Source organism: Microtus pennsylvanicus, chromosome 13, assembly GCF_037038515.1.
Source record: "Microtus pennsylvanicus isolate mMicPen1 chromosome 13, mMicPen1.hap1, whole genome shotgun sequence".
Lineage (NCBI taxonomy): Eukaryota > Metazoa > Chordata > Mammalia > Rodentia > Cricetidae > Microtus > Microtus pennsylvanicus.
Genome location: NC_134591.1, coordinates 75,724,036 through 75,751,710, shown reverse-complemented (window position 1 = coordinate 75,751,710; position 27,675 = coordinate 75,724,036). Strand labels below are relative to the sequence as shown.

At 52.7% G+C, this 27,675-nt stretch overlaps 1 protein-coding gene across 1 annotated transcript; it reads left to right on the top strand.

Annotated features, from left to right (window-relative positions):
* Positions 1–58: 58 nt before the first annotated feature.
* Draxin (dorsal inhibitory axon guidance protein) lies at positions 59–27,675 on the top strand. The gene is made up of 7 exons (XM_075946134.1): positions 59–178; positions 13,789–14,227; positions 16,803–16,996; positions 18,217–18,328; positions 18,674–18,763; positions 20,374–20,463; positions 23,924–27,675. Exons 2-7 carry the CDS (start codon positions 13,798–13,800, stop codon positions 24,034–24,036), a joined length of 1,029 nt encoding a protein of 342 aa, XP_075802249.1. The 5' UTR covers positions 59–178; positions 13,789–13,797; the 3' UTR covers positions 24,037–27,675.

Genomic DNA, 27,675 nt, shown 5'->3' with positions numbered 1-27,675 from the left:
CCTACATCCCCTCCCCGAGCGCCGTCCCCGCCCCTCGCTCCCTCCCTCCCTCGCAGCCCCGCGCAGCCTCCCGCCGCCCGAGCACCTTTCGGCGCCGTCCCGCTCTACCCTCGGCTGCGCTCGGCTCCCGCAGGCGCTCGGCCCTGAGCCCTCGGTCCCCTCCCCGGCCGCTGGACAGGTAAGACCCGTCTCGGCCCGCCCCTGGCCCCGCCCTCCGCTCACCTGGCGGAGTGCCCTGACCAAGGTCCGTTACCTGCTCTAAGGGAGGATGCTGCCTTCCTCCTGCTTTCCGACCCTCGTGTCCGTCTGTCCGTCGGTCTCCTGTCCACTTCGTACCTCATGTTCCCTTAGCTCTCGGCTCTGTCCCAGGCCGCTTGCTCTACCCTCTGGCACCAGACTGGACACTCACTTTTTCGTGCTCTGCGCCACTCCGCCTCTCGTGCGACCTTGCCTCCCTCTCGGGGGTTCTGGGTCTCGCGCGCAGTCCTTCACTCTTAGCCTTCTCGGTTTGGGACCCAGTATCTTTTTGTCTCTGTTTCTGGGTGGTCTCTCAGTTGGGGGATTCGTCTATCACCGTTGGAAGAAGTCTCCAGAGACTCCCTGAACTGGGGCAGAGCTGGTCAGGGTGCCTCTGTCCCATTCGACGACGCCCTGGAGGCTGGGTGTGTTGGGGGGGGAACGCTAAACTCACCCAAAGCTGACATAGCTCAGCCTCACATTTCCCACCCTGGGCTGAACTACCACCTCGAGGGCACCCGGCTCCCTTCTCTGGGCTGGCTTGGTTCCTCTCCTTCCCCACCGCGGGGCTTTTCTCCATCAGACCCGACGGCTCAGCTGCCTTCTGAAGCCAGAGCTTATGTTTAAGGTGTGAGCATGACTGGGTTTCCCTGGCAAGTTTTGTTTAGCCACTCCAGCTGGGCACCCTCGTGGCCTTCACTCTTTCAGGTGGTAGTCCTTGCTGCTGTTGGTTGTCCCTCTAGGGCGCCAGTCCCTCAGTCTGGTGGCAGAGGAGGTGTTCTCAACTGTTCCGTTGCTGTCACTTCGGGCAGACAGGGGTGCTGGAAGTGAACGGTCTTGGACAAAGGAGTACGCGCGTGTCTGAGCCTCAGTGTCTCCATCACAAAACAGGGACAATAGGATTTACCTGGAGGGATGCGTGCCTGTATCTTAGGTACCTACATGGTGCTGGTGGGGATGGGAGAGGGACTATACCCTGGCTGGGGTAGGGTTGGGGGAGTCTACAGAGCCAGTCACAAACTCCAGGCTGAGACCTTGGCACCGTCTGAAGCCCTATTCTGGGCAGTCTCCCTCTCACCCCTGTCAGGCTCCCACACATCCCCTGCCTGCCCATACAACCAGCCGCAGTTACAGCGACCTCTCCCTCTGCATGAGCAAGGTGGTGCGACTGCATGGAGCTGCCAATGCCCTCGGTACATTTGGAAGGGTCTGTGGCGCTCGTCCCAGCTCTGAACCTCTGTCTTGCCCCTAAGCCATGTTCCATGGTGCCAGCTCCGAGTCCAAGCAGTTCTCTTCTGGTAGGTTGACTTGCCAAGTCCTGAGCCTGCTTTTTAACCCCTGGACCTTCCCTCATTCATCTTCTGTGTGCTCTGTGGTCAGAACAGGTGTTGGGGTTTGGGGTGGTCCTGGAGCCCAAGAGTAATAGGGAGCACCTGGCATTGGGGGCACTGTCTGGAGATGCAGCCTTCTCTCCGTAGGCAGGGTGGAGGCTGCCCGGCTGTTTTTGTTTGAGCTGCAGTGTTTTCTTGCACTGAGGCAAGAGTGGAGATGGGGGCCTCCCGCTGCCCTACCCCATGCCGGATCCTGCTCCTGCCTGGCACATGAGCCCAGCTTTAACCGTTCTGACCTCCCACCGTCTCTGTTCTTGCATTCTCTGGTCCTAGCCTACAGGAAGCAAGCTCAGCAGTAACCGCTACACACACACACACACACACACACACAAACACACACACACACACACCGGGAAGCTTACTCAGACCCTTCTTGCTCACTAAATGAAGATTGTCTTTCCAACCCCAGGCCTTCCTGGCTCCAAGCGTGGCCACTAAATTAACTACAGAAACCTCTGTTGGCCCAGCCTCCCCCTCTGCCTTTCCCCACAACCCTATCCGCATCCTAGGTCTCAGCAGCAGTGGAAGGCCTAAGTGTCTCTGTCCCCTGACTTCCTCTGAGCCTTTGCTAGGGTGATTTCTCTTCCTACATTGTCTCTCAGTGCTGTGCTCAGGCCTAGCTTTGCAGGCTAAGACCCTGCATCTTCTTCTAGATGAAGCCTCCTGTTCTGCTTGGCCTCTGTGTCCCTCATGACCCCAAGGCTGGTGGAAGAATGTGTCTCCTTTCAGGGTGACCCCAGAGCCTGACACCCACTAGGTGCTCTGCACACACCTGGCATCCTTGGTCAAGAGGGCAGGCTATAGCATCTCCCTGCATTCTGCTGGGTCTTGCTGGCCAGACTAGGGGCAGAGCTGGCTCCAAGGCAAGGACTTTGGCAGGAGATGGAACCACCAGGAAGTCTGTGTTTCTGGGGTTCTGCTGGGCTCTGAAAGATAAACGTGACCTCCTTTCTTCCTGGTCATCACACAGTCTGCCTTTGCATCCCAATGGGCCACTTCGCTGCTATGCCAGCTGGAGTAAGGTGGAGTGTGGTGGAGGGTGGGGGGCTATGCACCCAGGCCTCATTGACTCCTAGGAAGAGCAGAGGCTCTCTCCAATAGTGGCCCTGAGCATGATCCCTGGCAACAGGTTATTCCAGCATCCCTGTTCTGGCCCATTTGGCTAGGATCTGCTCTGTCTTGTCTGGCCTCTTCCTTTGCTGGTCCCATTCCAGTCCTTTCTCTATAGCTGTGGCCAAGGTACAGCTGGCCTGGCCTGCAAAGTTACTGGAGGGTAGCCAAATGCTTGCTGCTAGAGGACAAGTTCCTGGGTCCAGCTTTGACAAGCCTTGTCACATCATGGTATGGCATTCACCATATGGTACACTTCATTGCTAGGGTGATAAGGATGGTCGTCCTGCTGGAGTCCAGAGCAGGATGAATGGATGAGGAGGATCTTAGAGATGCTGGATGCTGAGTTAGGACCCCAGCGCACATCCCTGGTTCCTGGTGATCCCAGCAGCTACACTGGAACTGGTTAAGAACAGAAGCTCCAGGAGGCAGGCGAGACGGGTCAGCAGTTAAGAGTACAGGGTACACACTGTTCTTGTAGAGAACCCATGTTTGATTCTCTGCAACTACACGGCAACTTACAACTGTCAACTCCTGTCCCTGAGGACTGGATGCCCTCTTCTGACTTCAGTTGGCACCTAGAATACATGCGGTACACAAAAATACATGCAAACAAAACACTAACACACACACACAATAAAAACTTAAAGAATGGTTAGAGTAAATGGGTCCGGTGACTACGGGTTCAAATCCTGACTCTACCTCTGCCTCTAATATATGGATTGGGCTAGTCCCTCAAATCTTTGTCTTGACATAACTGTTACGCTCTTTTATTCAGGCAAATGACTGGTTGATTGATTCATTGAGACAGGGTCTCACCATGCAGCCCTGGCTGGCCTAGAACACATTGGAGACCAGGCTAGACACAAACTCACAGGTCCGCCTGCCTCTGCTTCCCAAGTGCTGGGATTAAAGGCGTGTGCCACCGCATACAACAGCTTTTATTTTTAAGATTTATTTTTAGTTTTGAGTAGGTGTCTTTGTGTGGGTTTGTACACATGAATGCAGGTGCCCACAGAGGCCAGAAGCATTAGGTCCCTCTAGAGCTGGACTCGCAGGCGGGTGTGAGCGTCCCAACGTGGGTGCTCAGGTCTGGAAGAACAGCAGGCGCTGAACCACTGAGCCCTCTCTCCAGCACCCTCCGTGGTTATTACTCTCTGAAAAAGAACACCTTCAAAGGGCTGAATTAGACAATGCACATATCTAGGCCTAGACTAGGGGAAGCCCAAGGAATGACACACAAGCATGTTCATTGTCCAGATGTGTGATTGACATCCAGAGAGGCTCCTTGGCCTGCATGGGGGTCACACAGCTATTGGAGCTGCAGCCACGATCTCAACCAACCTTGTCTGGCTCCAGGTGTCTCTCTGTTCTGCTCCAGCTTCTGCCGGAACCCGAGAGCCAGTGTGTTGTCACTTGAAGATCAGTGATATAGCTGAGCAAGCAGCAAATCATGTTCAGTAGTCTAGATACCAAGACTGTGACATTTCTGGAATTTAGGGGTTGAGAGGTTCAGGAGTGGAAAAGTTGTTGAGTCCTCGTGATTACAAAGGGGCTGAGACCCAGTCAGAGTGAGTGAAGGAGTGTGAAGCTGAGTCGGGGCTCTGAGATGCCCCTCCATTTCCATGCAGTTTTCCTGGGGTGTGAGCGGGGTGTGTGTGCAAGGTGTGTGTGTGTGTGTTATGCATGTGTAGGGTGTGTGTGTGTCTGTGTGTGTGAAGAGTTACTCAGGGTTAGTTTTTGGCACAATAAACACAGACAGGAACCACCTAGCCTCTAGATCCTAAAAGGAAGCCAAACCTCATTCAGCAAGACAAAAGTTCCTCCAGGCTGGCCTGGGATGGTCCTAATTCTCCTCTGATCACCCTATGAGGACAGACAGTGTGTACACGCACCTGTCCCTCCACTCACACATAAATGTTCTCAGGAACCTCCCACCCCCACTCTACCCTGACTTGTTCCCTCTTTCCCCACCCCACAGCTACAGCAGCAATGTTTCTGTGTTTCTATAAACTTCTGTCTCCTTTGGGCCTCCCGATTCCCAGCATGTTACAAGAGGAGAAATTGAGGCTTAGAATGGTTTAGAGATTTGCCCAAATTCCTTTCACTGTGCTTGGTGAAGCCTGCGCAGAGTTCATTGGGTTTGGGGTGTGTGTGTGTGTGTGTGTGTGTGTGTGTGTGTGTAGCTTATTTTTGTCTTTGTTTGAGGCACGATTCCCATGCTAGGCGGACCTCCAGTTTGCTATGTAGCTGCAAACAGGGACTCGGTGATGCCATGCCAGGGGTGCTCCATCTCCTGTGAAAAGGGAAGCAGGAGTCATGGACAATTCAACCCAAGTTAACTCATCCTTCATTCAACCCCAAGTTAACTCATCCATAGCATCTTTGTTGAAGTACAGAAATGCCCCATCAGAAATGATTCCCACAAGAAAACATTCTCTGCCTGGGCCTGGTAGCTCAGGTCTTTAATCCCAGCATTCAGGAGGCAGAGAAAGAGCTCTGTGAGTTCAAGGTCAGCCTGGTCTACAGAACAAGTTCCAGGTGGCCAGTGCTGTATCTATAAGACCTTGTCTCAAAACCAAAGCCAGCAGCAGCATCTGCCTGATGCAGATGGGTCTGAAAAGTATGACTTGAGAGCACCTGCGCCTAAATAGAGACCCCCTTCTGCGAAAGCCAAGGGCAGGCTGAGGAGCCGGGTGTGGAGTATGAAACACACCAGAGCCAGGAGTCAGCTGGAGCAGCTCCACACAGAAGCCCATCCTGTCTGTGTGGCTGTCAATCTCAGGACCAGAGTTCAGCTTTTGGTCCCAGGATCACCAGAAGAGAAATTGTGGGATAGCTCGCCACGGACTATGGGCTAGAACCCCTGGCTCAGGTTCTATAAGTAAGCAAAGTCATTACATGGGTCCGAGAGGAGACAGCATCAGGGCCAGGTTCTGCTGGGCACTTTCAGGGCTGGGGTGTGACTTGATTGGTAAAGTGCTTGTCCGTCACACACAGAGAGACGGGTTTGCTCCCCAGCACCATGCGAACCAGGTGCACGTCTGTCATCCCAGCACTCGGGAGATGGAGGCAGGTGGATGAGAAGCTCAGAGGCATCCTTAGCTACACAGGGAGTTTGAGGCTAGCCTGGGCTACATGAGACTCCGTCTGTTTTTTCAAGACAGGACAACCAGGGCTACACAGAAAAACACCGTCTCGAAAAACAGTTGTTTGGGAGGTGGTTGTGCACGCCTTTAATTCTAGTGACCGGGAAGGATAGGTAGATATCTTTGAGTTCAAGGCCAACCTGACTCATTTATAGTGTTTCAGGGCAACCAGGGCCACGTAGTGAAACCCTGTCTCAGTGCCCCCTCCAATACACAGACAGACCAACAAACAAAACCCCCACCTAATTAGACTCAAATGCCTTCGAGCCTTCAAAGAATTTCCACCAAAGACTTTGGCTCAGCTTTATCTCAGAAGGAGGAGACAGGAGTCTAGGGACCGGGTGGATGGTCCCAAGGTCTCCGAGTGGACTAGGATTAAGGTACACAATCCTTAGGCTCCAGCAGAACAGCCTTCCCACAAGATGCGCAGCCAGCATCCACCCCAGGCACCGTGCAACCAGTGGGACAAGCCGGTCAGCAAGTCAGGAATGCAGGCCCCTCAGCTGTTGTGGGAGGCCAGGTGGTCGGACTCCACAGTTGTCTGCTAGGCGGGTATCTGGGAGCCCCTCCCTCACCAGTGTTGTGCCCGCCTCGGGAGAGGCCTCGGGAATTAAAGCTTGCTTCAGCGGGATGGATGCCTCATTTGCATATGACACTGCCTCCTGCCGCCTCGTGGATGGAGACAGCCAGCAAGACCACTCTCTCCCCACTGTGCCCGGCAAGATGGAGCCCCAATTCAAGCCCTTTCCCTCCCCCCTCCTTCCTCAGGTTCCTTTTCCTTGCCAGTTTCTGGCTCTCACTTCTCAGCAGGAATACTGCACTCACCAGTGAAGATACTGGTCACAGCAAACACAGGCAAGCATGGGGTCAGGCAGATGATCACTGACCACTATGTCAAGCACTATGTCCCCTGTGCACAGGGTGCCTGAGAACCCAGGCCAGGAACTGAGTCACCTTGTTAAAGAGCTTTGATCTCTTCTTACACTTATTTTTGTTGTCGTTTTGAGAGAGTCTCTTACTCTGTAGCTCAGGCTGCCCAGAATTCACTAGCTAACCTAGGCTGGCCTCAAGTGAATCACAGTTCTCTGCCTCAGTCTCTCCCAAGTGCTGGGATGACAGGTATGAGCCGCCATTGCCAGCCAGCATCTATTTTTTTTTTTTTTGAAACAGTTTCTCTGTGTAGCTCTGACTATCCTAAAATTCACTCTGTAGACCAGGCTGGTCTTGAACTCACAGAGACACAGAGATCTGCCTGCTTCTACCTCCCAAGTGCTGTGGTCAAAGGTGTGCACCACCACTGCCCGGCTACATCCTCCCTTTTTAAATGTGGAAATGGCACCAAGCAGCTGAGGGAATTCAGCACCACTGAGCAGGGCGGTCACACTCATACTCTGATGGGTATTAGTTCAGTGTGTCTTGATGACTCACTGCTGGGCCTCACTGGGACTGGGCCATCCTTGGGGACCATCTCAGACAAGGGAACAAGCAGAACCCAAGGCGCTGGGGGCGGGGAGCACCTGCCCTGCTTTGTGCCCAAATGCTTGGAGCTTTGTGACTGGCTTCCAGAGTGACAGAAATGGACGGGAGCCCATCTTCAGTGCGGATCCTTGGCACGGCGTCTGTGGTGGCCCATGTTTCCTGGGTGGCTGTCTGCCAGGCTGGCATCCTGACTGCTGGGCTGCGCCAAGATCTTACAAATCCCTAGAGTTTGGAGAGGGGGCTCTGTCAGTCTGCCAGCTCCTATGCACTCACACGCACGTGCATGCGCAAGCGCGCACACGCACCAAGGATTTGCATTTATTCAGGACCCTAAGCCACCAATACTTAGGCTTCAGAATCCTGGATGTGCACGTCAGTGCTGAGGGTGGCTTGGGCATACCCTCTTCCCTCTAGCTGCTGCCAGGGTAGTCAGGCACTTCCATGAAAGTGGGTAATCCCAAACCAATATGGCACATGAGGGGTTTTTTTTATTTTTATTTTTGGTTTTTCAAGACAGGGTTTCTCTGTAGCTTTGGAGCCTGTCCTAGAACTAGCTCTTGTAGAACAGGCTGGCCTCGAACTCACAGAGATCTACCTGCTTCTGCCTCCCGAGCACTGAAATTAAAGGAATGTGCCACCACTGCCCGGCAACAGCCAGGCAGGTGATATGCACCTTTTCTTTTCTTTTCTTTTTTTTCTGTCACATGAGATCTTGAAGCCATGGGGAGACACCAGCATAGAGGAAGTATCCTCACGGGGCAGGTTAGGAGGTAAGAATCAGCATGGCGGGGGAGCTCTAGTCTGGAGGAGGAGTATCAGCATGGAGGGGGAGCACTAGACTGGAGGAGGATCATCAGCATATTGGGGAGCTCTAGACTGGAAGAGGAGCATTCAGCACCCAGTACCAAGAGAGACTATATTGAGGTGGGGCAGACCGAGGTCTGCTAAAGGAAGAGGCATCTGGAATGAATGGGATTCCAGAGAAAGGTGGTATGGAGGGGAGATGTTGTTCCAGGCAGTAGAGTGTGTCTGAGACCCAGGCAAGTGTTTCCATTGACTTCAAAGGGGAGAGAGCAGGGTAGGCTGCCTCCCACTCCCCCACCCCCCTGTTACACAAGGTTTTTTTAGGCTAAAGCAAGGAGACTGGCTAAATGGGAAGAGGGAGCCATGGACAGTTTTGAGCAGTCGAAAACCATGGTGGGAGGCCAGGAAGCTGCACACAGGGGCTGGGGTAGGACAGTGTTGTTAAGGTCTGGGAAGGGAGACGGGGCCATGCAGGTGGATTGGTGCGGTGCATTGAAATCCTGCCTGCTGCCAGCCTGGCTGCATGTGTGATTCATCGGGAGAAAAGGGTGGGAGGAAGCAAGGATGCTGCTGAGTTGGGGTTCCTACATGCAATGGATGAGCTCACACCCATCCAGGGCCATGGCAATGGGATGTCAGCAGGAGCCGGAGGGTGCCTGGGCTGGAGCTTATCTTAATGTGGGTAGTTTGGGTTTTGTTTTGTTTTTTTTAAGTTTTGTTTTTATTTTATGTGTTTGCCTGCACAAATGTATACGCACTGTGTACATGTAGTTGCCCATGGAGGCCAAAAAAGGATATTGGATCCCCTGCAACTGTTCCTATGGACAGTTATGAGCTGCCATGTATGTGCTTGGGACTGAACCTGGGTCCTCCATAGGCGCAGCAAATGCTCTTCTTAACCAGTGAGCCATCTCTCTGGCTCCCCGACCCCCCTTTTTAAAATCTGTTATATCTGTTTATTTAGTGTGTGTGTGTGTGTGTGTGTGAGAGAGAGAGAGAGAGAGAGAGAGAGAGAGAGAGAGAGAGAGAGAGAGAGAGAGGAGAGAGAGAGAGGGAGAAAGAGAGAAAGAGAGAAGAGAGGGAGGGAGAGAGAGGAAAGAGACAGAGAGGTGTCACAGTGCTCAAATATAGGTTAGAGGACAATCTGTAGGAATCAGTCCTCTCCTTCCAACATGTGAGCCATAGGAACTGATCTCAGATCATCAGGCTTGGCAGCAAGCACCTTAGTTGCCAAACCATCTCTCTGGCCCTGTTGTTTAATTTCTCTTTATTAGGTTTCTTACACACACACACACACACACACACACACACACACACACACACACCTGAGCTCATGTACTGTTTTTGTTGTTGTTACTATGAGATCAGGTCATCTGAGAAGAGGAGCCATAACTGAGACAATGCCTCCATCAGACTGACCTGTAGTCTGTGGGGGTGGTTTCTTGATTGATGATTGATGTGGGAGGCCCAGCCCAGCGTGGGTGGGGACACCCGTGAGCAGGCAGTCCTCTGGGGTGTATAAGAAAGCAGACTGAGCAAACCTGGGAACAAGTCAGGAAGCGGCACTCCTCACAGCCTCTGCCTCCAGGCTCCTGCCCTCGGTGATGGACTGGATGGACTGCGATTCGACGCATGCAAACCAAATCAACCCTTTCCTCCCCAAGTTGCTTCTGTCATGGTCTCTATCACAGCAATAGAAAGTAACTGGGGCAGTGTGGGTGCTGGGAGCGGCAGAAGGGGGTGTTAGTGGCTTTCCCTGTGCTGGAGCTGCATGTGGTAGCAGTTAGTCACCCAGGGTGGGTGCTGGATGTCATCCCTCCAATCCTTTGTTTAATTTGTTTGTTTGTTTGTTTTGTTCTGGGACAGTGTTTCTCTGTGTAGTGCTAGTTATCCTAGAACTCACTCTGTAGACCAGGCTGGCCTCAAACTCAGAGATCCGCCTCTCAGCCTCCCAAGTTCTGGGGTTAAGGATGTGTGCCACCATTGCCTGGCTCCTTTATTTATTTTTTAAAAGATTTATTTATCTTATTATGTATACAGTATTCTCAGTATTCTGTCTGCATGTATGCCTGCAGGCTAGAAGAGGGCACCAGATCTTATTACAGATGGTTGTGAGCCACCATGCAATTGCTGGGAATTGAACTCAGGACCTGTGGAAGAGCAGGCAATGCTCTTAACCACTGAGCCATCTCTCCAGCCCCTATTTTGTTTTTTGAAGACAGGACATTATGTAGCTTCAGCTGGCCTCACATCCCCTATATACTCAAGGATGGCCTCGAACCCCTGAACCTCGTGCCTCCATCACCTGAGTGCTGGGATCACAGGTGTGCACCATCACACACTAGTTTGTGTAGTGCTAAGGACTGAACACACACAGGGCCTTGTACATACTAGCAATCATTCATTCCACCAACCAAGCTATGTCCCCGGCCTTGATGGCAAGGGGATGGACTTTCTCACTTGACTCCAGGGAAGGAGCTGTTCTCCAACACTCCATTCAGGCTGGTTGGGAAGCTCTGTGGATCAGCTGACTTCAAGGCCCCTTGGGTCTTGGTCCCGGATAGCAGACAAAATGGAAAGCAATGAGACCTCCCGACGTTCAGCGGGTAACTCTGGGAAGAGCCCGGGGCCCCAGGACAAAGAGGAGCGAAGTGTGAGTGCGGTTTTTTTTTTCTTAGCTGAGTCGGCCAAGTGTTGACTCCAAGATTGGACAAGGCAGCCCCCACTCTGAGCTTGTTGAAGGTAAGCGGACTGGGGTGGGCCTAAGGGCTTCAGAAGCTGAGTCAGCTAGAGCGGGGGATGCTGGGAACCAGGGAATCTTCCAAATCTGACAACTCTTCCTTGCCCTGGGCAATTATAAAGCCACAAATCACAAAGAAATGGTGGCGTCAGCACCTTGGGGACCCTAATGGAATCCCACGCTATAAAAATTCAATCAGCCTGCTGACCTGGTGTAAGCCTGGCCAAGGCAGTGAGGCTGGGATGGATAAGGTCACTACAGGCAGGAGGACCCTCGGAGTCTGATAGACACCCCCCCCATCAATCCCCTATTTCCACACCTTCTGAAACAGGTCCTTTGGCCCCACGGGGATCAGCGTCCTCCTTGGGCACTGAATCTTTAAGAGGCTCCACTATAGTTGGGAGGGGTATGGGAGCTGGTTGGCTTGCTCTACCTTGTGTGTATGTGGCAGAGTAGGGTGGTCAGAGTCATATCTATAGGGCTCTTCCCAATGCCCTCAACAGTGCAGGACAGTGACAGGACCTCTGGGGACCTCAAAGCGCATGGGAACTGAAGAGCAGGTGCGCTCTTAAGACTGGAGAGATGGCTCAGAGGTTAAGAGTACTGGCTGCTTTTCCAGTGGTCCTGAGTTCAATCCCTAGCAACCACATGGTGGTTAACAATCGGCTGTAATGAGGGTCCTTCTTCTGGACTGCAGGTATGCTTGCAGTACAGAATACTGTATACATAATAAATAAAAAAATAAATCTTTTTTTTTTTATAGAGATGCTTTCTTGTCATTTTAGCACTAGCAGAGTGGAGGCAGAGGAACAAGAGGATCAGGAATTCCAAGTCGTCTTTGGCTACTCAATGAGCTCTAGCCAACCTGAGCTCCATGAGATTCTATCAGATAGGTGGAAATAGGGGCAAGGACAGAGCTAGGCCACCCTGGACAGTCTCAAGAGACCCAGAGCATAGACTCTTAGGAAGAAGTGGGAGAAGTGGCAGGAGTCATTACAGAGATGGCTCCTGTTTCTGGATGTGGGTTGCAGGTCAAATCTCAGCGGAAAGGAGTGGGTTCAGGGCTCTGAGGAGCTCGGCTATGTCTCGGAGGTCTTAACCAAGGGTAGGGGTTTGTTTAGAAAAACGACCTCTAGACTGGTCTGGAAGGATTTAAACCAAAGAGCCTAAGCCTTCGGTGCTCTTGTGATCTTTTTTTTCAATGTGTATTTTTTGGTTTTTTTTATGTGTATAGGTGTTTTGTCTGCATGTATATCTGGTCTGTGCACTACATGCATGCAGAAGCCAGAAGACAGCGTTGGATACTCCAGAACTGGAGTTAGAAATGGTTGTGAGCTGCCCTGTGGGTGTTGGAAGCCAAGCAACAAGCACCCCTAGCCACTGAGCCATCTTCCTTTCCCCACGAGGACACTCCTCTGCACTGTGGCATGTTCACCAGCTCTCGTGGCCGTGGCATGTTCACCAGCTCTCGTGGCCATGGCATGTTCACCAGCTCTCATGGCCGTGGCATGTTCACCAGCTCTCATGGCCGTGGCATGTTCACCAGCTCTCATGGCCTCCTACCATTGGAAACCATGAGCACCATCCAGCTTTGATGTGAAAATGACTCCAGCAGACATAGGGATTCAGGACTATACTCCCAGCAGGCAGGAGGCGTAGGCAGGTGGAGCACGTGAGTTCAAGGCCAGCCTGAGCTACTTGATGCCCGCCTGATCCTATCTCTAAAAGATTACACTAAATTTAAAAGGGAAAAGAGGTCAGGCAGTGGTGGCACACACCTTTAATCTCAGTACTCAGGAGGGACAAGCAGGCAGATCTCTGAGTTCGAGGTCAGCCTCGCAAGAAATCAAGTTCTAGAACAACCAGGGCCTACACAGAGAAATGCTGTCTGGGAAAAAAGAAAAAAGAAAAGAATAAAAAAGAAAAGAAAGAAAGTAAGCCAGATGTGCATACATCTTCAGTCCCAGCACTCGGGAAGCAGAGGCAGGTGGATCTCTGTGAGTTTGAGGCCAGCCTAGACTATATAGCAAGTTCCAGAACAGCTAAGACCACTTTGAGACCCTCTCAAGGTGGGGAATAAAATCTGGAGAGATGGTTCAGTTAGGTTAAGAAGTTCTTGTTGCCTGTTATTCTTGCAGAAGACCTGAGTTTGGTTCCCAGCACCCATATCAGGCAGTTGACACCCCGGCTTCAGAGCACCCTTCTGGCCTCTTCTGGCCTCCCCAGGCATTGCACACATGTGACAGACAGACACACACATACATATTTAACAATTTAGAAAAGGGGAGGACAAGCAAGATGGATCAGTAGGCAAAGGAACTTGCTGAGGCATGGGATGACCTGAGTTTGATACTTGGGACCAATGAACCGACTCCTGCAAGTGTCCTCTGACCTCCACAGGCACACATGGCATGCACACAATAAATGAATAAATAGATGAATAAATGTAACTTAATGAACTTTTGACCCAGGATTTCTCCTGGAACTCGCTTTGTAAACCAGGCTGGCCTCGAACTCACAAAGATCCGCCTGTCTCTGTCTCCCGAGTGCTGGGATTAAAGGCGTGCGCCACCACACCCAGTAATTTAATGTATTTTTAAGTCCTCACACAAAAGGAAAGACGCTGGTGGTTCATGCCTGTAATTATAATGCAAGAGGATCAGTTCAAGTGTATCCTGGGGTACATGAGATTAATCCAAAAACAAAACAAAACAAAACCTCAACAACAATCCAAAACACAAAGTTAAAAAAGCAGTGTGTCCAGGGAGCAGAGCCTCCTCTACCCCCGCGGAAAAAGCAGTTTGGATAATGGGGTGCGGATATGGAGCTTTGTGGGGAGGTACTGTGTATTGCCCACATAATAATGTTTTTCTTTTAGGGAGAGCCAATGGCAGGGTCCACTGTCTGCAAGATCACCATACTGTTCCTGGTCCTGCTATTCCCGGAGCTCCACGTGGCAGGCACCCTTGCATCTGGATCCTCTCCCCGGAATCTGCCTGAAACCCAACCCCACCTTCCCAGCTCTACACTGTGGGTGCCTCAGCCCAGTCATCATGGCCGACGGGGCCTGGGCAAGAAGGACAGGGGCCCAGGCATGCCCAGCCGGGGCCAGGAGGGGGCTGTGGTCACTGCTGCTAGGCAGGCTTCCCGGATAACGCTTGGACAGCGCCCTGCCGGCCTTCTGCAGGACAAGGAGCTGCTTCTGGGGCTGGCATTGCCCTATCCTGAGAAGGAGCCCCGGTCTTCTGGGTGGGAGAGGATGAAGAAACGTGGCAGAGAACACAAGAGACGCAGGGACCGGCTGCGCCAGCACCGAGGTAGCTGGAGGCCAGGGAGCCCTTTACTCTGGGAAGGCTCTAGGCTCTAATGCGGAGGACAGGAAGTGGTCAGAGAGTCAGAGTTTTAAGGCCCCAGAGAGACCATTCAAAACCCCCAAAGAGGCAGAAGTGGGCTCTCAGAAGAGGAGGTGCATCTTACTAAAGTCAGAGCAGTCTGCTAGGGAGAATAAGCAGGGAAAGGCCGAGGCGGGACAGGGGTGGAGAAGAGGGAGTTTGCGATGGAAGCTCTGCCTCCTTAGGCTGTCAGTCATCCTCCTAGGTCGGGAAAATCTACCTTGCATCTGACCTAAATCTACCCAACTCTAAGCCCTGCTAGCGTACAGACCGAAGAGCTGGGAACCCTCCTCCGGGCACCTCTTTTAATGAGTGGAAGCCGAGAGCTTGGACTCTGCACTCAGATCTGTTGAGAGCAGGGTCTGACTCCACTACTCACTAGTTTGTAGCCTTGGGAACGTCACCTTTGTGAGCCTCAGTTTGTCCCACAGCCCGACCTTAGTGCAGGAGGAGGTGACCTGCCGCTCAGAGAGCTTAGACTTGGGAGTCACGACACCATCCCCAAAGCAATCGCTACTAAATCCTGGGCATCTCAGTCCGCACCCTCCAACCCTGCACACCAGTGACCCCATGTGGTGGCCAACTGTCTGTCACGATGACAAAGAGGAGAAAGTTGAGTTGGGATCAAGGATTCAGAACATTCTGTCTAAGTTGCTTGGACATGTTGTGAGGCAGAGCTCGGTAGAAGCAGCCTTGAGCTGCTCACCTCATGGTGCCTGGTGGCTGAGGGAAAAAAGGAGGAGGAGGAAGAGAGAGGAAGGGAGAGACAGCACAGGAATACCTGGGTCCCTGTGTCCCTTCAAAGGCCCCCCCAATCACTCAAGTTCCTTCCACTAAGCCCCATCTCCCAGAGACCCCACTGCTTCCAAGTAGAGCGAGGGGCTGGAGAATCAAGTTTTTCTTTTTTAAAGATTTATTTGTAATGTTTTTAGTTATGGGTATGTATGTGTGAATACTTGCATGTGAGCATGGTGCCTTCAGGGACTAGAGGCATCTGGTCTCCTGGAGCTGGAATAAAAGGAGGTTGTGAGCCACCTGACACGGGCACTGGGAATCGAACTCAGGTCCTTTGCCAGAGCAGTGCATGCTCTTAGCTTCTGAGTCATCTCTTCAGCCCAAAGACCAAGTCCTGGGTCCTTGGGGATAGCAAAGATATATACTGCAGGGTCTTGAGAGAAATGTCACCCCTCCCATGCCTGCCCTTCTCCAACCAGTTGGGTTGGCCCCTCCCCTAAACCAGATGGCCCCTCCCACAACCAACTGACCCCGCCCCCACCAGCAGCTGGTTCCTCCCCCATCAGCTGACCCCTCCTGCTCCAACCAGCTGACCTTTCTCGGGCCTCACCTGGTCCTGAGCCTACATTGGCTACCTGGCTACTAAGTCTTTTCATGTAACAAGACTGCCTTAGGGACAGAGCGATTGCCACAGATGGGCTGGTTGGGTGTTTCTCCAGGAGGAAGGTGGAGCACCCACCACCACTTCTTTCTGCAGATAGTGAGAGAGAAGGCACTTGCTTCCCGGCCAGGTTGACTGAGACTCCCCAGATGCCAAGGACAAATGTCATCATACTCCCTCCCATTCTCGGGGGTCCCCTGTGCCAATTTGGAAACTGCTGATGCCTGAGGACCAGCAGGAGAGCACAGTACACATGGGGTCCCCAATTTCCCTCTTTGGTCAAGAGGCAGGACTCTCCTGAGGGCAAAAACACGGTGGCAGGAAACAGATAAAGCCCACAGGTCGGGCCAGTTCATCATCACTTGTGAAGCCTCAGGCTGACTGGGGTTCATTTCTGCGAGGTGGGGTGGACCCTACGGGATCCGTATCAACTTATACCTGTGCGTTGCAAGGACAAATGTAGACGACCATCCCCCCATCTTCCATCCTGGTCCCATTGTTTGTGACCCTGTTGCCTTCCGCTCTCACTCTCCCACCTGAGTGTCTTCAAAAGTGGCCCCAGAAATCAAAAGCATTGGCTTTGCACCCGGGACTGAGGTTCAAATCTATGCCCTGCCATACGAGAGCTGTGTGTCCTTAGTGAAGCCGCCTAACCTCTCTGGCTTGGGTTCCTCCACTGTAGATGAGCTGCAACTGCTTCTCAGAGTTCCTGAGGCACTTAGATGAAGTAACTACTGTGAAGTGGCGTGTGCGTGCATGCGTGTGTGCGTGCATGCGTGTGTGCATGTGTGTAAGCAGCTTTCTCAAAGTCTCCCCAAGCAGTGTCCCTCAGCCTCCATGAACCTCACCTCCTCCAGGAGCCTTCTATGGTTTTATGTCCCTAGCTGCCCTCAGGCATCCTGGATCCAGACTTCTAGAATGCAGCTTCTCAAGGAGGAGAACCTTTCAACCAGTCCCTCTCCCCCAGTGACTGCTGTTCCTGGGTCTCTAGCAGGGTAGACAGCAGGGTGTTGGATAAACCAAGGGTCCACAGCAGAAAGGTCGGGCTGCCCTGTAGGTGGACACTAAGCAGCAGGCTGGTCACCCTGTGTTTGCCCTGTCCAGGACGAGCTGCCATCCGCGGGCCCAGCTCCCTAATGAAGAAGGTGGAACCTTCTGAAGACCAGATGCTGGAGGCTGCCACAGAGGAGTCTTCTACCAGCCTGGCCCCAACCATACTCTTTCTAACCACAGCAGATGTCGCCACGCCTACCCCAGAGGATTCCCGGATCCTGCCTGTCACCTCCCTGCGGCCCCAGGTAAGGGCGCATGCCTCCTGTCAGGACTGAACAGATCTGTAGAATTAAGGTGCGCATCAAAAGGACCTTTCTTGGAGTGGCCTACAGGCTGTGGTCCGGCTGGTCCAACAGCTGCTGTCTCCCCACGGAAAAGCAAAGAAAGAGTCAGGTTTGGTCCACGAGGCCAGGTGTCTCAGCTGGTCTTTTCTGTATCATAATCCTGAAGTAGGTTCTAATACCAGCAAATACCTCGGCAGCAGGACAGACGCGAGGACAAGTAGACAAAAAGCAAAAGCTTCCTTCTTCCACGTCCTTTCAGGCATGTGGGAGCGGGGACCAGAAGGTGTGGCCCTAATTTAGGGTGAGTCTTCTCACCTTGAATGACCCGATCAAGAAAAATCTCTCACAGGTGTGCCCAGCTGCTTGGGTTTTAATTGAGTCTCCTCCTGTTCTACTTCGGTAAACTGAGGCACAGCAGGAGGGTGGTAGTGGAAGCCAGTAAGCTTTTGCCCCACTGGGTATTCTGCCTCCAGAAAAGATGACAAAAACCACAGCATATGGCCTTGGGGGCTTGGGCTGGGACAACCCGGAAGCCAGTGCCAGCTCAGAGTGCTGCTCTCTACACACGTAGAGGGGGGACTCCTGGGAGGACCTTAAAGTCTGGAAGAGCTCCAAAAGCAGCCAGGAGATTTTAAAACCCGTGACTAGAGTGGCATAGGTCAGTGAGGTGGCTTACCCGTCTACTCCCCGGCTCTGAGAAAGTAAATGGGAAGGGAACAGGGATGCTCACACAGCTCTGACCGCCAGTGACTCAAGAAGGGCACAGGAGTTCACCTAGCCGTTCTCGTTTATGATGGGGACAGGAAGGGGACAGGCAGCTCGAAAGTTGTGGCCATGGGCAGGAAGTTACAGTCTGTGCCTTACTGAACCCTGGCCATCACGTACACGGGGACCCAGCCACGATATCTGGTCCTCAGTAGTTTCCAGGATATTGTTCAGCGTTGGTTGTGAGTGGGTCAGCGTTGGGAGTGGCCCTCTGTTGTGTGTGGGATTGAGGCCTGCATGTGGTCTTCACAGAACCTTGAGAGGACGGCAGAGAAATGAGCAATGGTTCCACCTCTAATTCCCTCCCTGATGGGCTAACACATTCTGAACAAGCAGGTTCCGCAGCCTCCCTCACCATTACCTTGACATCTTCACCTGGAAGACTCCAGGTCTCCTCCCTGCCTCATCTTCTGCAGGCACAGCCCAGGTCTGATGGGGACGTGATGCCCACGCTGGACATGGCCTTATTTGACTGGACTGACTATGAGGATTTAAAGCCAGAGGTCTGGCCTTCTGCAAAGAGGAAAGGTAAGTCTGCTTTGCCCCCCAGCCCCAAGTTTGGACTCCTCTGTCCAGCACCTACTGAAGAGGACCCTTGCTGAGTCCAGGATGACCCGCAGGCATCCGGAGGTGGGCTGGAGAGCATCAGTCTAAGCTGAACCTGACTAACTGTCGCAGTCTCCCACACTCTCTGCACACTAGGCAGGTCCCACGCCTCTTACAGGGCAACAGGCTACTGGATCTGCTTCGGGAAGAAAGTAAAGTCGAGAGAGGCAGAGGATCTTGTCTGGGCCACACTGTGGGAGTGGCCACTGACTCTGTGACACCCCCAAATCTTGTGCTTAATATGACCTCCAATTTCCTTGTCCCCAGAGAAACACTGGAGTCAGTATGCCAGCGATGGAAACGAGACATTGCCAGCTGAGGGGGAACCATGTGACCATCACCAGGATTGCCTGCCAGGTACCTGGTACCCCTAAACCCACACACCCTACACGTGAGGCACCAGACTGGGAGGGAATGCCAGAAAGGCAGGTGAGACAGGGCTTCTAGCATGGGAGCAAGCCTGAGTGAGGGTCATGACCCTTTCTGCACAATAATTAGCAACTGCAGTAGCCACAAGTTTCCTGAGCGTCTCTGCCACAGAGTGACGTTAGAGAGAGGTGGGGAGGGAAGGAGACAAGTGAGGCTTGGTGGGGGCGGAGACTGACTGACTTCGTTTTCAGGCAAAGCAAAGCAATTATGCCCTACAGAGGCTAAGGGCCTTTTCCAAGATCACACAGCCTCAGCCATCTTGGTTCCTAAGCTTCTTACCCACAACCCACCCTGCCCTGAGTGAGAGGATCTGCTCCTGACCTTGTCTTCTCAACGCCCACAGGGCTTAATTCAGTGCCCTCATCATGTTACCACCTCGCTTTCTGAGGATGGTTTCCATGACACCCTCTCCTGGTCAGCATCCTACTCCTCCTAGCGGAGGAACATGGGGGACCTGCTGTCTGACTAGAGTCTGAGCCGCTGGTCCTGTGGGGTCAGGTGACTCCCCAGAGCAGAAGCAGTGGTGGGGAAACATCTGTCACCACAGCACTTGGGAAGCAAAGGCAGGAGGATCAGGAGTTCAAGATCATCCCGGGGTCCATAGGGAGATGCAGGCCAGACCCTGTCTTGGGGGATGCTTCTCTGGGGTGCTGATGGTAACACTTATTCCAGGCAAGAAAGGAAATAAGTTGGCAGAGAGTCCTCTGGCCTGATGTCATGCTGGCCTGAAGGGAGCTGTGGGGAAAAGCCTTACTGTCAGGGAAGCCCCATGCTGGGTGGCCCTGGTCATGGCTATGCTGTCCCTTGTCTGGAGCTGCTGGGGGAGGGGGTGGCTGGGACAGGGGCCAAGGTGAGTGAAGCCACACGCAGCAGGAGATCAGGGACTACTGGTATCCCTTACTGCTACCAAATAATGAGTGCCCTGAGGGGTGGGGGCAGGGCAGACTCAAGTGGCCATCCCCATGGCGCCACATGGGCAGGATATTCTGCAAAACGCAGCCATTTTGGCATTGTTGAAGTGGGATACCAGCCCAGACAGGCTGTCTGTTCCTACACCATTGTCTGCACTCTGAGTGTGAAGAGAAGGCTGGAGTCAGGGCCAACAGGACAGTAATGGGCAGAAAGGCCTCAGGCTTGCCTAAACTATCCCTGCAGCCACCCACGGCTTTCGTTACCCCATCTGTCCAAGAGGACATTAGTGTCCGTGATCCCTGAGGTCCCTCCCCTCCCTCAGCCGGCTCTACCTCTGGCACCCCCATCCCTGGGAGGCGAACCCCACACCACCTTTGATCCTCCCATGATCGATCAAGTGGCCATCTGGGGAGGCCTGCGTCTCTGCCACCTGCCTCTGGGGATTTCATCCCTGAGATCCAGCAGTGGCCCCAGCCCGGGCGCGGGGGTGGCTTACACACCAGATGGCACACCAGGGCATGGACTGCCACACATATGATGGATCTCCTGTCCAGTGGGACTCAGTGCGGGGCGGCGGGGAGGAGCCGCTTAGCTTGGCTGACCACATGCGCTTGCTGTGTTGCCAGGAACTTGCTGCGACCTCCGGGAACATCTCTGCACGCCACACAACCGCGGCCTCAACAACAAATGCTTTGATGACTGCATGTGCACGGAAGGTCAGTCCGGGCTCCGGGAGTGGCCAGCCCCCTCCCCACCGTGCCCCCAGAACCATGAAACCTTTGTTGTCCAGCCAGCTCTGTAATGAGTGGGGCATGGGGTTTCCTGGCAGAGGGTGGTTGTGACGGAAAGGTTTGGGGAGAGGGAGTGGGTAGGAGAACCCCCTGGGAGCTGAAGGCACCGGTAGGAACAGCTTTGCCGGGGTCTTCCAATCTGTCTGCTCAACGCGTCTCCATTCCTGGCATCGTTTCTCAGATTTGTGTTCTTGCCTCTTGAAACACAAGCTGGTATGATCGCTCAGGATCAGGAGGGGGAGAAGGGAGGAGACAGGAACGTATCCCTTTTAAATAAGAGCCAACCTGAGAAGGCTGGCAGGCTCTCAGCAGAACTCTGGATGGGAGACTTTCCAAGTGAGACGGTGGGGAACAGGGAATCGAGTGGGATTCCCAGCAGCCACAGGAAACGGTATTTAACTTCTCTGAGCACCCACCCAATGGAAGGGTGTGCCCCATGCACACCTGTGCCCATTGGTGCCTGTCCTGTGCCGTGTCCACAGTCACCCCTGGAAGGAAGGTTTTATGATTCCCATTTCAGAAGTGAGGTGAGGTGACTTACTCAAACACATTTATGGAAGAGTGGGGTGCAGAAGAACACCCTGGTAGTAGCATGTTTGTCTCTATGAGAACAGCAACAGCAAAAAGTCCTGAGGCAGAACTGTGCTGAGTTGTGTAGGCAGGCCTCAAACACGTGATTTTCCTGCCTCAGCCTCTCAAGCAGCTGGAGTTAAAGGTCTGCAGCATCATTGCTGGATCTCCCCTTACTTCCCTTGCTTCTTTGTTTGTTTGTTTTTGGGTTTGTTTTTTTTTTTTTGGTGGGGGAGTATTTTATTTTATCATAGGAAAAAAGGAAAGGAGTGAGAGAGGAGTGTAGAGGAAAGGAGAGGAGAGGAGGGGAAAGTAGAGGAGAGGAGAGGAGGGGAAGGAAGAGGAGGGGAGGGGAGAGAAAGGGAGAGGAGGGGAGAGGAGAGAAAAAAGAGGAGAGGAGGGGAGAAGAGAGGAAGGGAGAGGAGGGGAGAGGAGAGGGAAGGATAGAAAGGGAGAGGAGAAGAGAGGAGAGGAGGGGAGGAAAGGGGAGGAGAAGGGAGAGGGAAAGGGAAGGAAATGAAAAAGAAGAGGAAAGTTGCCTGTGGTGGTATATGCTTGTAATCCCAGCACTTGAGAGGCTGAGGCAGGGCCATCGTGAGTTTGAGGCCAACTGAGGGGGGTGCACAGTGACACCTTGCTTGGAAAACAACAAACCAGGGCTAGCAATTGGCTCAGGGTATAAAGGGTCTTTGTCCGCAAGCCTGATGACCCATGTTCAGTAACTGGAACCCTTGTAAACGTGGCAGGAGAGAACCAGTCAAAGCTGCACTCAGGAGGCAGAGGTAGGTAGGTGGATCTCTGTGAGTTCAAGACCTGCCTGCCCTACACAGTTAGACCCAGTCTCTAAATAAATACATACATAAATTGCTGAAGGGATAGCTCAGTGGTAGAGTGCTTGTCAGGCCTTGAGTTCATCCCCCTACCCAAATGAAAGACAGGGCCAGGGAAGGGCTGGAGAGGTGGCTCAGTGGCGAAGAGCACTGGCTGCTCTTGCAGAGGACCCAGATAGCAGCTCAGGACCATCCATTACTCCAGTTCCAGGGATCCAATGCCATCTTCTGACCTTCGCAGGCACCAAGCATGTACATGGTACACATACATCCAAGCAGACAAAACTTCAGACTCAAAATAAATCTTACGGAAAAAAAGTTTAAATGAGAACTATGAGGAAACAGGTGGAAAATAATTCGACTTCTGTCTTCAGAGTCTTCAGACCCACACTGCTGAGGTTGTAGTCTCAGGAGCCCCTGGTTCCCGTCACTGAACTTCAGTAAAGACCAACTGTGGCCATCCTGGGTGGGGCTCTCACCTCCACACACTTCCCTTATGTCAATATGATCTTTATGTATTTATACAGTATTTATTTTGGCGCACACCTCTGAGAGATAAGCACCCTTTCAAAACAAGGTCCCTAAATTGCCGAGCCAAGTGATATTCAACCTTCATTCCGGCCTCTGAGGGCAGATTCCTCCCCTAGCTGCTGTGTGAACCCGAGCCACACACAAAGTCTAGTTCACAGTAATAAAAGAGCCTGCATCTTCTCCACTCCTGTGTTACAGAAACAAACCCATAGATAAGCCCTCTCTGGAGCCAGGTATGGTGGCCTGTGCCTGTGATCTCAGCGCTCCAGAGGTAGAGATAGGAGACTCAGGGGTTCAAGGTCATCTTCAGCCACATAGGGAGTTCCATCCAGGGCATCCTGGGCTACAGAAGCTCTTGTATCCATCACCCACACACCCCCACAAAAGGAAAAGGGGAAAGAAAAAGTCCCTGGAGAGTCATAAGGGTTGTGAAAAAGAAAGCCCGAAAGATTGGAAGGTATTTCCACAGGATGTTATATAGAGTTCTTAGGAAAAGGGCAAAAAAAAAAAAAAACCCAGTGATGAGGGTTGGAAGAGAGCCTGAGGTGTTCCGATAGAATGCGGATGGTAAAGGCAGGGACCTTTGGCAGGAACTGCCTGGCTTGGCTTGGCTTGGCATATAGTGAGGCCTGGAAAAGGTTAAAAAGGAAATGAGAAGCCGGGTGGTGGTGGCGCACGCCTTTAATCCCAGCACTCGGGAGGCAGAGGCAGGCGGATCTCTGTGAGTTCGAGTTCGAGACCAACCTGGTCTACAGAGCTAGTTCCAGGACAGGCTCCAAAGCCACAGAGAAACCCTGTCTCGAAAAACCAAAAAAAAAAAAAAAAAAAAAAAAAAAAGGAAATGAGAGAAGCTTCAAGAAGAACTGCATTGACTTTGTTGCCCTCATTTGGATTTTTTTTTTTTTTTGGTGTTTCTAGACAAGACAAGGTTTCTCTGTAGCTTTAGAGCCTGTCCTGGAACTCTGTAGACCAGGCTGGCCTTGGACTCACAGAGATCCACCTGCCACTGCCTCCCGAGTGCTGGGATTAAAGGCGTGCACCACCACCGCTCACGGTGCCTCTGCCTCTTAAATGCTGGGAGTAAAGGGTGGGCTACCATGCTCAACCTGTTTTTTTTTCCTAAATAGGAGATGAGGTCATATGTAGTTCAGTGATAGAATGTGTGCTTAATATGCAAAGCCCCAGATTCAACATTTAGGTTTTGCTGGATTTTTGTTTTGTTTTGTTTTGTTTTGAGTCTGCTATGTAGCCACACCAGCCTTAGACTAAGCCCAAACCTGCTGTCTCAGTCTCAGGCCTGTGCAGTCAGCCCAGTTTCTTAAAACTTTTCAAGACATTGCGATGACTCGGTGGTATGGAGGGGCTGTAAAATGAGAAGCCTGTGCGGGCTGAAGGGGAAGAAAAGGAGGGGACAGTCACCCACAGGCATGATATCCTTGCCTCCTTCCACTCAGGGCTGCGTTGCTATGCCAAATTCCACCGGAACCGCAGGGTCACTCGGAGGAAGGGGCGCTGCGTGGAGCCTGAGACAGTCAACGGGGACCAGGGATCCTTCATCAACATCTAGCGCCCTAGCAGTGCCTCCCCACAGGCCGGGGTTCTGAGCTAGGGAAGTTTGGACAAATAAGACCGCGTCAGTAACTAGCTCAGCTTGGGGCTGCGTTGGGGACCCAATGACTGAGGCTGCGGGTGCAGCCCCGGTTCACTCATCCCCAAGCTGGGTGAGGGCTTGGTTGAGAGCAGCTGTGTCTGCCATCCCAAGTGGTACCCACGCAGCTCACGGAGCCCGCTCTACGTGATAGTCGTGTCGAGCGCGCCCTCTTCTGCTTGACATCAGCATTACAGCAGCTTCAAATTGGAAAATTAAGAGGTTTCCCGGCCTGGAAAGGATTGGAAAGAGAGGACACCTAACAGGAGTGGCTCTGGAATACTCTGTCCCAGGCAAACGCCAAGCACCAGCTTCATTTTTACTGAATTTCCACAGAGACCGTGGCAAGAGACCGCTGAAGCACTCTTGAGTTGCGAAAACTGTGCACCCATGATTCTCCATCTTTGGCAGCAGACACAACTTGACTGTCTTCAGCCTTTCCCAACAGAGGCTTATCGTCTTTTTGAGAGACATAGTCTCACTCTTTGGCCAACCTGGCCTTTGGAAACTCAGACAATCCCCCTGCCTCTGTCTTCCAAATGCTGGGATTACCAGGAGTGAGTCAGCATATTTGGCAGGTGTATCCTCCTTAAAATCAAAGCATGGGGCAGGGTGGGGTGTGGCTAACCCTAGCTTCCATCCCCAAGCCTGGTGTCAAAGGCAGACGGTGCTGGAGGATCAGAAGTTAAAGGTCATCTTCGGCTACTTAGCAAGTGTGAGATCAGACTCCAGGAGACTGTGTCTCAAGCAAAACAAAATAAGCCATTAGCCTAGCCTGCACAGAGCCCTGGGTTTGACCTCCACTAGTTCTCCTCCATTCCCACTTCTTTCCCCCAGGCCCCTCCACATGGGGGATGCGTTCAGGTGAAGAAGGGTCCCTGTGAAAGGTCCTTCCCTCTGACAAGTGCTAGCCACAGTCATGAAGTGGCTGGGGTTAACTTTCCTGGTGTGGCCTGGGTCATGGGGTCACTCCCTCCTAAGTTGTCCTAGAGAGTTCCCCACCCCCGCTGGAATGGCAAGCACATGCCACCCTGAGTTCACTTGACACGATGTTTGGTGATTCCCAACTCCCCTAAGACCATCTCTAGACTCCATCCCTTCGCTTCAGCAACAATGCCCCTCGGAAAGTGGGGTCACCTCCAAGACTGTGCAGCCTGCATGCTCACAGGCTAGAACCACAATGACAGCCTCACCATTATTGTCACCGCCCGGAATGTGTGTCCCAGCAGATCTGGAGCCACCTGAGGAGCCACCTCAGGAGAACCCTTTAGACCCTTGCTCCTGGCATCTCCCTCCTGGTCAACCTTTGCAAAGGAAAAAAAAAGCCTTCCCTGCCCCCGCCCTCCCCAGCCTGGACCACATCCATGGGATGCCAGGGCTGTTTACGGCTTTGGGGTAACCAGTCTGGTCCAGGGATCAGGCACCAAGGAAAACAAGCAGATCTAGAAGAAATCAAATACGCTTGTTCTTCTTTCTCAAGTTGGGTCTGATAGGCCTGGGAATGGGGGTCAGGGCCAATAGCTGGAAGGATCAAAGCGGCAATGGGAAAGCAGGTTCTAAGGCAGATTCATTTTCCTTTCTGTAATACCAGGGCCTTGCATGTTCCAGGCAAGTGCCCTGCTGCTGAGCTACATGCTAACTGGTCTGGGCTTCGAAGTCTCCAAAGGGGGCTGCCATGGCAGCCTGAGAACATTGGTCCCTGCCCTCCTACCTGCTGCAGCATACTGCTATACACAGCCTGCGCCTCCTCTCACACTTTGCTGACCTTACGGAAGTTGCTCACGGTCTGTGTGCCTTGCCTTTTCAAAGAAATGAAAATGCCTGATTCTTAAAACAGTGCCTGGCCCATAGCACACACACACACACACACACACACACACACACACACACACACACACCATCTAGAGTACCAGCTAGCCAACTTCAGCAGGCCTTCATTTCCACAGTGATCCTTTTTATTTATTTATTTTTATTTTTTTTAGTGGTATCTCACTATTCATCTCTGGCTGACCTGAAACTCACAATGTAGACCAGGTTAGCCTGGAACTCACAGAGACCCGCCTCCTCTGCCTTCCAAGTGCTGGGATTAAAGGTCGCACCACCGTGCGCGGTTCAGGATGCTTTCTATGATTGCTCCAAAGTGCACTTCACAATGGGTGTAGTGGCGCACGCCTTTAATCCCAGCATTTGGGAGGCAGAGGCAGGCAAATCTCTGTGAGTTTGAGGTCAGCCTGGTCTACAAAGAGAGTTCCTGGACAGCCAGGGCTACATAAAGGGACCCTGCCTCAAACAAATATACAAACAAAAACTAAAGTGGACTTCCCCAAACTGAGTCACTGCTCTGGAGAAGCATATAGATTCCCACGCCGAGGGGAGGAGCATGTGCCTACACAGCGTCAAGTTTATGAGAAAAAAAGTGGACCCTGGTGGGGAGCGGAGCAGGGGTTTGCTTAGAACTGCCCAGACAGACACCTGAGCTAAACCTCAAGGACACTCTGGCAGAACCCCACTGTCCCCAGACACGAACTGTTTTCTGTGCTTTGGCGATAGGAAGGGTGGTTTCCATGGCTCGTGGAAGGGGACTGAGGGGGTCTATGACTAGAGATACAAATGTCATAGGAAAATGATGCCATTCGCTCTTGGAGGAGGTCAGATTCCAAGGCCTCTCCTGCTGAGGTGCGGCAGAGCTCCTCCCGAAGCCTCCTTCAGCCTTCCCCAGAGCATCCTCAATGGGGAGAATGTTTAGAAAGTAAGGAACCAAGAGCCCCGGGGTGCCAGGAAAGTGGGGTCGGGAGAGGTCAGCAGCTGAGGCTGCCCTTTGAGGGTTCCTGGGGCGGGACTACATTAACACTGGCCCTCCATGCAGCCTTCATGCTCACAGACCATAGCGAGTGTGTGCTAACAGGCCATAGATACTGTGTGCACACAGAAAAGGAGTGGTCAAAGTGAGCAGGCTGCACGCAGAACAAGGGGTTTGCACTGCGGGGAGTGGGGTTTCCAAAGCCCCCAGGAAGGGCAGGTGGTTTGGGACAGATCTATGACCGAGCTACCCCTGGTTGCAAAGTTCCAGCATCACCTGGGAGTCTGGTAGAAGCAAAGATTCTTGGGCCCCACTCCACACCTACTGAGCTGCAATCACAGGAGTGGTCCCCAGCACCTGGCTTCTAACACGTTCTCCAGGGCATTCTTGGGTGTGGTGGGTGTGAGGACCACAGACGGAAGACAGATGCCAGCGGTGGGGACATAAGGACAATTCAGTACTCTTGTGTTCACTGTGGCTTGGCGACTCTGAGGTCTGTTTCTTGGCAATTGACCAGCGAGGACAAACTCCTCGATCCAAGGCCTACCTCCTTGACTGCCATTGGCTCTGCTTAGAAGACACCAGGTAGGGCTCCTAGGCCCGGAGTCTCCATCACTGGACGCGTGTGCTCTTGGGAAATGCCTTGGAGGGTTATAGCTCCTCCCTGAAATGTGGGAACGGCAAAGGAGGGGTACTATGGTCTGTGATGCCATATTGCATGTATTCTCTGAGCTGTAAATAAAGAGGTGACAATTGCT